The 9,016-nt window shown below is 45.6% G+C and overlaps 1 protein-coding gene and 1 non-coding gene across 2 annotated transcripts; both read left to right on the forward strand.

Annotated features, from left to right (window-relative positions):
- Positions 1–651: 651 nt before the first annotated feature.
- cnga4 (cyclic nucleotide gated channel subunit alpha 4) lies at positions 652–3,440 on the forward strand. Its single transcript, XM_088353477.1, has 7 exons — positions 652–782; positions 885–986; positions 1,051–1,157; positions 1,385–1,968; positions 2,031–2,276; positions 2,644–2,809; positions 2,869–3,440. Exons 1-7 carry the CDS (start codon positions 652–654, stop codon positions 3,438–3,440), a joined length of 1,908 nt encoding a protein of 635 aa, XP_088209603.1.
- A 1,269-nt stretch (positions 3,441–4,709) lies between these two features.
- trnal-caa (transfer RNA leucine (anticodon CAA)) lies at positions 4,710–4,822 on the forward strand. The gene is made up of 2 exons: positions 4,710–4,747; positions 4,777–4,822. It is a non-coding gene; the product is annotated as a tRNA-Leu (tRNA).
- Positions 4,823–9,016: the final 4,194 nt, after the last annotated feature.

Genomic DNA, 9,016 nt, shown 5'->3' on the forward strand with positions numbered 1-9,016 from the left:
ACAGTCATAAATAAATCCACAATCTGCTTGGCCTGCACTTAAAGGGAGAGTGAGTGTTATTCAGTGGCTCATAGTGGTCACAATATTGTCATTCATTAAAAATGCAAATTGATTCGGATAATAAGCCAAAATAAAAATGCACGATTATTCGATAGTTAGTGTATGTTGGTTTAGTATTCAAATCGATGTTTTCGAATGCAGTTTTCAACCACTAGGAGGCGTTAAATTATACTCAATGTGCCTTTCATGATTTTTCTTTCACTTTTCTTTAAGTAGAAGTGTTTTATAAAAACATATTTGAGAAAAGTGGATTTCTTTTTGAGTAGAAAACCTGACCTTGACTCAGACTATTATACTCAACGTGCCTTTCATGATTTTTCTTTTAATTTTCTTTAAGTAGAAGTGTTTTATAAAAAGATATTTGAGTAAAGGGGATTTCTTTTTGGGTGGAAAACCTGACCTTGACTCAAACTCACTTGAGTTGCCTCCTGGTGAGAAAAAAAAGGTTCATGACCATCTGTAAGAAAGGTGAGTTTTTGAGCGCCTTCTCAGAAGACCTCAAGGGGAGAGTCCGTCCCGGAGGACCGACACTAGGTCTTGTTGTTCGGTCGTCCGTAGCTACCAATCATCGCAGACGACACCGAAGCCGCCATGGACGGAGTTTCTGGCCGTTTTGCCTCAGCTTGGCATAGGTGGCGGCGGAACGTTAAGGTGGTTCACGGAACCCAGAGAGTCCAGGACCCATTACCGGATCAGCCGGATCCTGAGGAGACCTCTCGAAGGTGAGTCAGCCTCCAGTTCTTGACCTGAAACAAGAACGGCGTGTACACCTTGTGGAACCACCAGACTTTTTTCACAAAAAGGGGTCCTGGTTTTTCCTGCAGCTGGACCAGATGGGTGGTAGACCCGGCGGAGCAGTTTTACTACGTTTGGCTGCAGATGATGGTCCCGCCCGTGGTCTACAACTGGGTGGTCATCATCCTCAGGTAGGACGAGGTCTAACCCTACCTAAAGGGGGCACGGTTAAGGGACGACTTTCCTGTGAGGCAGGACCTGCTTTCCCTCCATTGGTTTGAGCTACCTGGCAGTCTGGCTGACCCTGGACTTGGTCTCGGACCTGATGTACGCTGCCGACATGGTCGTCGCATCCCGTTCAGGTCTGGGTTAATGTTTACCTGTGATAGGGTTTTGGGAAGGAGGGTGGGGGAGGATTCTCATAAACCATGAGACTGAGCGCTGGTGGTATGGATTTCCATAGCATTTGGGCTTGGGTTGGCAGTACAGGAGATCCAATCTCTGGATAAGGGCCGGAGTCCAAATCTATCCCAGTCCAATGTCCAGTGTGTGACATAGCGCTTGTAGAACAGTTGTGACATGTGTCCAGGCTATCTGGACCAGGGCATCCTGATCCGAGACCCGGCCCACCTGAAGCGGCGCTACCTGGGTTCGCGACGTTTCTTGCGGGACCTGGCGTCCCTGCTGCCGACCGATCTATTCTACCTGGTTTTGGGTCTGGGGGCAGCCACGGTGAGGCTGAACCGCCTGCTGCGCACTCCTCGCCTCAACGAGGCCCTGGACCGCATGGAGACCAGGACCTCGTACCCCAACACCTTCCGCATCAGCAAGCTGATGATCTACATCTTTGTCCTGATTCACTGGAACGCTTGCCTCTACTTTGCGCTCTCCAACCACATCGGGCTGGGCAGTGACAGATGGGTGTACCCCAACGCCTCCGACCCGGCCTTCGCCTCCACCCGCCGCCAGTACTTCTACTGTTTCTGGTTCTCGGCCCAGATCTTCACCACGGTGGGGGACACGCCGCTGCCGAGCAGGGAGGAGGCTTTCCTCTTCATGATCGCCGACCTGCTGATAGCAGTCCTGGTTTTCGCCTCCATCGTAGGCAACGTGGGCAACGTCATCACCAGCTTGAGGGACCGAGACAACGTTTTTTTTCCCAACCACGAGCTGGTAAGCCGGAAACCGACTCCCCTTTAAATAGGAAGGCACCTGAGCCCGAGATGGCTTTCCAGGTGAAGGCGTACCTGCGCAGCCATCATATCAGCAAGGCGCTGCGTCAGCGTATCGACAACTGGTATCAGCACCTGCACATCAACAAGAAGATTATGCGCGAGAACGAGATCCTGCAGCAGCTCCCGCTTCACCTCCGAACCGAGATCGCCGTCAGCGTCCACTTGCCCACCCTCTCCAAGGTGGCCATCTTCCAGAGCTGTGAGAAAAGCCTTCTGGAGGAGCTGGTGCTAAAGCTAACGCCTCAGGTCAGTGGGGAAGCCGTAAGTAGGCAGGCGGAGCCGTTTTGAGCTTATTAGTTGATTTTTGAGAGCCGCCACTGTAACAAATAAGTCAATGCACAGAAATAACCCTGGAGAATTAAGATGCTCTGACCAAAGCAAAAGCTACTTCATAATTCAGCAAGCTTGTCACGACAAGCCTGCAGGGAATAGCTCAAGCTCAGCAGTATGCCATTTGCATTCAAGTTGATATCATTAAGACTATATATGCAGTCACATCTTTCAATATTCTAACAAGACTGAAGGCTTTTGATCCTGGAAAGTAGGCTTTGGATCTTGATATTACAGGTGACAATGTTCTGGGTGTGGCAAATGACAGAGGTGCGGTCCCCAGGTGTTCAGTCCCGGAGAGTACGTGTGCCGCAAGGGCGACGTGGGCCACGAGATGTACATCATCAAAGAAGGCAAATTGGCGGTGGTGGCGGACGACGGCGTCACCGAATTGGCCGTGCTCGGCGAAGGAAACTTCTTTGGGGAAATCAGCATCCTCAACATTAAAGGTCGGTCCCGTTTCTGTTTTGTCCCCGTTCGTCCCTTTCAACAAACGTCCTTACCGCAGGCAACAAATCGGGCAACCGGCGCACGGCCAACATCCGAAGCGTGGGCTACTCGGACCTCTTCGGCCTGTCCAAGGAGGACCTGACGCACGTGCTCTCCGAGTACCCGACGGCCAAGCGCCACCTGGAGGAAAAAGGCCGGCAGATCCTCACCAAGATGGGCATGCTGGACAGCGGCGCCGAGCCGGCGGGGGACGGCGTTCAGCCCGCCGAGACAAAAGTGGCCGGGCTGGAAAAGGCCCTGGAGGCCCTGCAGACCAAACTGGCTCGCCTCATGGCCGAGGCAGAGTCCGGGGGCCGCAAGATGGAGGCTCGCGTGGCCCAGTTGGAGCAGGAACTGGAGGCCCGCCGAGCTCGGTCATCCCGGAGGGAACGGCCGGCGAGGGAACGGCCGGCGAGGGAAGACGGCCGCGGCCGCGGCGTCGGAGAGGAAGTCGGCGATGAGCGGGAGGAGGCGGAAGGCCAGGAGGCCACCGTGGGCCGCGGGCAAGGCCGGCAGGGGGACGGCGAGGCCACCAAAAGCACCAAAGACCAAAACCTGCTGTCTGCTGACTATAAAAATCACACGCTGTGAGGTTTTACTTTTTCGTCTTTGAATGCGAACGTAGATGACGTTGTAACTTTACACGTGGCCTAACCCTAACCCACCAAACGCCGTTTTGGTCCCAGCCAGTCCCAAGGACTACGTTATCGTCATCTGTCACTCCTTTCTGAAAATGTATCTTGTTTTGTCTTCTTTTGTTTTCTGGCAACTCCGAACCAACGAAGATCTGGCTCCCTTCGAGATAGCGATGTGTTGTTGGCGAACATCACGGCTTATTGAACCGGCTCTTTGAAGTGGGCAACGAGCGCAGGCTTTTTACCGGTCACGATAGTCAAGTGATATTGAAAAACAAAAGGGCTCTATGAGCCAACTCTTTGAAGGCACCTGCAGGAGACAGCTCCCTTAGAGATTATTGAGGTGTGGTTCCTGACTGGAACAGTTCCACGAGCCTGACTCTTTGAAATGAACGAAGGAGCTGTCTCCCCTTAAGAGAGTGATGATTGGTTTGCATATGTAACTGCTCTATTCAGCCTGCCCTCCGTTTTTTCATTTTTCATCCTTTTTTCCTTCTATCATTCTCTCTTTTTTGTTTTATTTCTTTTTCAACTCGCCTTTTTCTTATGTTTTTGTCCCTTTTACCCCTTTCTTTTATCCTTCTTCTGTTGTTTTCCTTGCCTTTTACTTTTTATTTTTTTGTTTTCTTCTCTTTACTTTATCTTTCTTTTGATTGTTTTTATTTGTGTCTTGTTTTTCTCTCTCCCCTTTTCTAAAATTGACATGAATGAATGTTCTGCATTTCTATAGCGCTTTTCAAGTCAATGAAGACCTCCCAAAGATCTTTACAATATGCTTCACACTTATCCCTATCTAACCGATAGCAGCGTATGCAAAATGTTACATAATGGTTGTTAGGATGTATATTAGAGCAACAAACAAACAAAATCGTGTTTATATTGTATAGCCATATACTGCTGGTGAATAAGGGTTGTACAGATAAAACACGACTTGATTTGACGAGCCGTTTGGCAGCTGACTCTTTTGAGTGAGCCGAGCTAAAAAAGCCGCTTCTCTAAAAAGAGACGCAACGCCCATCACTACACGCTTGACCGAGACTCCGCCCTCGGCCCCGCCCAGCCAATGTGCCTCCGTCATGTTTGTCAAAGCTTTCTATTTCTTTTTTGTCTGATTTTTTTCCGATTAAGCACATTTTCTATTTCATCTACATACCATTTCTCATATAGACGTCATTGATCGATCGGTGCCTATAAATACACCAAAACCACAATTACAGAACCAGTTGTCAGGATGGCCGAGCGGTCTAAGGCGCCAGACTCAAGGCTCAGTCCTTCTCGAAACGAGACGGGAATTCTGGTCTCCGAATGGAGGCGTGGGTTCGAATCCCACTTCTGACAAGATTTTTTGATCATGACGTGGATGCAGTTATTTTTCTCTGCCGAGTTTAGTATGTCCGACTTTTAGCATCCACTTCATCGTAATTGTACTTAAATAGATTTGTTTTATGCCATTAACGATTCCTAATCAAAGCAATCGATAGATATAAATATTCCCGTTCATACACATTCAAATGATACACTTGCGCTTAATTCATAAAGTTGTTTTTTTCCTCTTTTTTTTCGCCGTCAAATAATAGTATATACTTTCCGCACTGACTATACTAATAACGATGCTTCCGAGTTGTACCGCTAGATGGCAGTATAGGAAAAGTGACACGCCTTTCCTGGGGGTTTCAATTTCAATCATCTTCACTGTCGTTGAAAACAATCAGTGTTGGGCACGTGACTTTCAAAAAACGAATGAGTTCGGGTTGCCCACTACACTACTTCGTCATTAGCTAGTTACCAGGGAAAGCCATCTATTTCTGTTACATTCAAAAGAAGTTGTTGTCATTTTCCGAGCACTTTTCCAGTCAAGCAAATAGAGAACCTTGTCCTATGGATTGCAACTCACCAGTAACACGTTTCTCCTCCACTTCAAGTGCAACAAAAAGAAAAAGTCAACACGATCGGAAAGTAATCATCAACAGTAAACGGCGTCATGTGGAATGGTCCGTTGAAGAGATAGGAATTCCGACTGTTTTTAGAGAAGCGACTTTTTCGGCCGGGCTCACTCAAAAGAGCCGGCTCCCGAATGAAAGTGGTCAAAATCCGAGCAAAATGAACGTTAACACTGAAGAACAGGAACCATATTTATAGCTCTACAGACAAAAAGATGAAGTTGAAAAGAATTGGAAGCTTTTTCATACGCAACCCATTCAAAGTCCACAGCACAGAAACCCCCCAAAAGGAGCATTTTGAGCACTCACAGAAAAGTAGCGTCTCCGAGGGAACCGGCAGAAATTTATTGGCATCGACGACGCAAAAAAAATTGTTGTAATGACACTAGCAGCGACATATTTAAATAAAGAGTAGAGAAATACAATCTTACATTGCCGTATGGAATCTATTCCCATTTCATTGTCTAAGACTTAGTCCTAATTACAGCAACCTCCGATCACGATAAGGATTTCTTTCTTTCCCAGTCTCGTGTGCTTGTTGTTTAGGGTGGTGAGGCTGTCCCCAAGCCAGTTTGAATTTGTTCGAAAAGATACACATCGATAAGTAAGAACACGATCAAAACAAAAATAACAAAAAAAAAATGTTTTTGTTCCACCAACTGGCAGGTCGTTTTTGCTCATTTCCTGGATTATTTTGTGTTTATTTCAAGAATAACGATATATAATCAGAAATAAAGGACAACAAACGTCAGAAAAAAGAAGTATCAAATCAAATGAAAATGAATGTGTGGAGCAAGGAATTGGATAAAAGCATTCCAGGTACAATTGGAAAATAAATCCCCTCCCTTCTTTGCTCCCCGTACAACACGAAACGAACACACATACAATGATTAAAAAAGAAACTATATATTTTTAAAAAGTCAAGTTGTTCACTTTTAGTCTCCCAAAATAAGGAGCGAAGATCAATGAATGGGGGACTTGCAAGGAGAACAGGGAGAAAAGCCTTCCCATAAGAAAGTCCACTCTGTTCAAGGCGCCCTACGCTCAGCCATGGGGGGAAACTAAGCTGTTTTTGGGGGTGCTCATGCGCCCTCGAATTCAACCCTAGCACCCACAAAAATGATAGCTTTTTAAAACTCTTATGATTCTTAATAATGGACAAATTAGGCTTAAATATGATATTTTTAAAAAGGCCGGCTGATTTTTTTTTCTTTCGAAAAAAGTATAAAAAAAACATGAACGCTGCGTCGAGAATACTCCACTGCCTTGAAATGATTCAGTCCATTTGATTCTTAGCATCACTCTTTGTAGTATTACACTAGTTGTATTTCTGTAGTGTTTTCATAGTATTACTGTATTTTAATTTCGTTGTATTTGAGTACTGCCATAGTAGAATTTTTGTAATAGATTTGTAATACTTTTGTAGTGTTACTCTAGTTGTATTTGTGTAGTATTTCTGATGTCATATTTATGCGCAAGTACTTTTGTGTTTAAGTATTACTGTAGTAGTGTTTTGTAGTATTTCTGTAAAAGTATTTTTAGGAATTTCTAAACTAAGATTTTTGTAGTATTTCTTGACTATTTTTTTAAATAGGATCGTATTTGTATGTTTGTACTAATAATTCCGTAATAGTATGTTTGTAGTATTCTTCCTCACCAGAATGAAGACAAAATCATGTATTAGGTCCCTGTTTTTAAGCACTAACAATTAATTAATTTTGTAGTCATTTTGTGATCGGTGGCACGAGGCTGTACTCACCGCAGACAAACCACAGGAAATGGTGGCCCTACGAGCCGAGCGGTTAAGGGATCCGCCCAGCCACCGACTCGTTCATTTTGTCGTCGTTTTTTTCTGTAGCAGTACCTGTATGTTTGTTGCAAACGCGTTGGCATAAAAGTGGATCATTTTTCGAGGCCAGATGAAAAAGGCCGACGAGCCGCACGTTGAAGTTTTTCCACCCCTGCTCTGGGACCGCAGGACCCCCAAAGCCCTGAACCGCAATTGGCCTGTGCCCTGGGCCCTCTCTTTTCGTGACGTATCCTAGGTTACAAAAGCAGATCTATCCTAAAGGGTTTGCAAATCAAAAAACAGCAACACCGTTGGTCAAAAAACTGACAGGAAACTACCTAAAATGACCAAATTGCCATTTGAAAAACCATCCGCAACACAAACAAGAACACAAAAAAAGTGGACGACAAAACAACTGATCATTTTAGTTTGGTAGACACTCAAAATAAGGAGAGAAGACATCAGTGCATGTTGAGCTTCAGATAGTATATTCTAACCTGTTCCAAAGGCCCCTGCCCTGAGCCCTTTAATTTGATGACATCTCAGTGGTTGCAAAACGCAGATGAAAGAACAGCGACATGATTAGCCAATCAGTGCATAGTAACAAACAATGGTGAGGTACAACAGTGAAAATAAGGAAGTGGGACTCTAGGCAATCTTGGCCGGTGACCAATATTGAAGAGAATTAACCGATGACTGCTCTTATGTTAAAGGGCTTATAAAAGATGAGTTGTTTTTTCCATCAGGCGCAGAACGTGTTCCTCCCCGAAATCATGAAGCTAAGTTGCAAAATATTCCAAGAGCCTCGAGAAATTTCGTGTCAAAGTTGCCGGATTGGGCTCGTATCCCGAAGAGCTGCGATGTGACTGGACGACATCAAAGACCCCTCACGGCAGACGGCAAGCGTAGTCGACAGCGATCGCACGGAGCTCATTTCCGCTCGGAGATATGGGAACTTTGCCTACCGTGTCGCTGAGGGACTTCCGACTGTTTTGTCAAGAGTTGCGTGCTTCCATCTCTAAAAGCTGCCCGAGGTAAGGTTTCCTGTCGCCGTTGCAGAGTGCCTTCCTTCTTAGCCATTGCTCCTTTTAGGTAGGCGATTGTGGCTTTTTCTTTGTGTTTTTCGCCGCGTGTCTCGCAATTATTATAAACATTTTCAGCGACCTCCCTGTCAGTGTTCCAGTTCTGTTGCTCTAGGTTAGCCCTGTAAGCATTTGGCTAGCTAGCTAGCCTGTCGTGATAATCTGTATGTATAAAGCTGGGTTCGTGTTTGTTCCCGTGGCCGTATTTTGTCGATTCCCGAGTAGACTTGCTGCTTACTGCACGCTTTTGGTCGGCCGGCCTCCGTTTTCCCGCCTATCGGTCCCGATTAGCCCTCTTTAACACCTGGCTACCCTGCCGTATACTAGCCGGTCTCTGAGAATAGCCATTTTATTTTCTGCCCCCATGAAGAATACAACATTTGCATCCATCTATAAATAGTGGATGTCACAGTTGGATCCATCTATATTTAGTGTAAGTCAATGGTTTTGGCTAGCCACGCAGGAGCATATGATGTAACAGTGTTGGTACGTCTTTTCATGGCCAAAGTCAAGCGTTCCTTAAAGACAGTTTTTCTAGTACTATTAAAAGAAAAAAATCCAGGGCGAATCATGTATTTTGCAAAGCCACAAATATATCTGCAATTTACATATGCAATTTTTAATCTCGCGCGCGCATTTTTCAAGACATAGGATTTTTAGATCTTGAGTAAATTGCCAATATATTTGTATTTGAATCAAATCTATCCGCAAATTGGCATTG

This window comes from Urocampus carinirostris, chromosome 14, assembly GCF_059441175.1.
Source record: "Urocampus carinirostris isolate Australia breed hairy pipefish chromosome 14, RoL_Ucar_1.0, whole genome shotgun sequence".
Lineage (NCBI taxonomy): Eukaryota > Metazoa > Chordata > Actinopteri > Syngnathiformes > Syngnathidae > Urocampus > Urocampus carinirostris.

Excerpts from the sequence above, each read along its gene's own strand:
- cnga4 (XM_088353477.1), top strand. The coding sequence starts at position 652 with ATGGACGGAGTTTCTGGCCGTTTTGCCTCAGCTTGGCATAGGTGGCGG. Across the intron at positions 783-884 it reads CCTGAGGAGACCTCTCGAAG|CTGGACCAGATGGGTGGTAG; the intron begins GTGAGTCAGCCT and ends TTTTTCCTGCAG. Across the intron at positions 1,158-1,384 it reads GGTCGTCGCATCCCGTTCAG|GCTATCTGGACCAGGGCATC; the intron begins GTCTGGGTTAAT and ends ACATGTGTCCAG.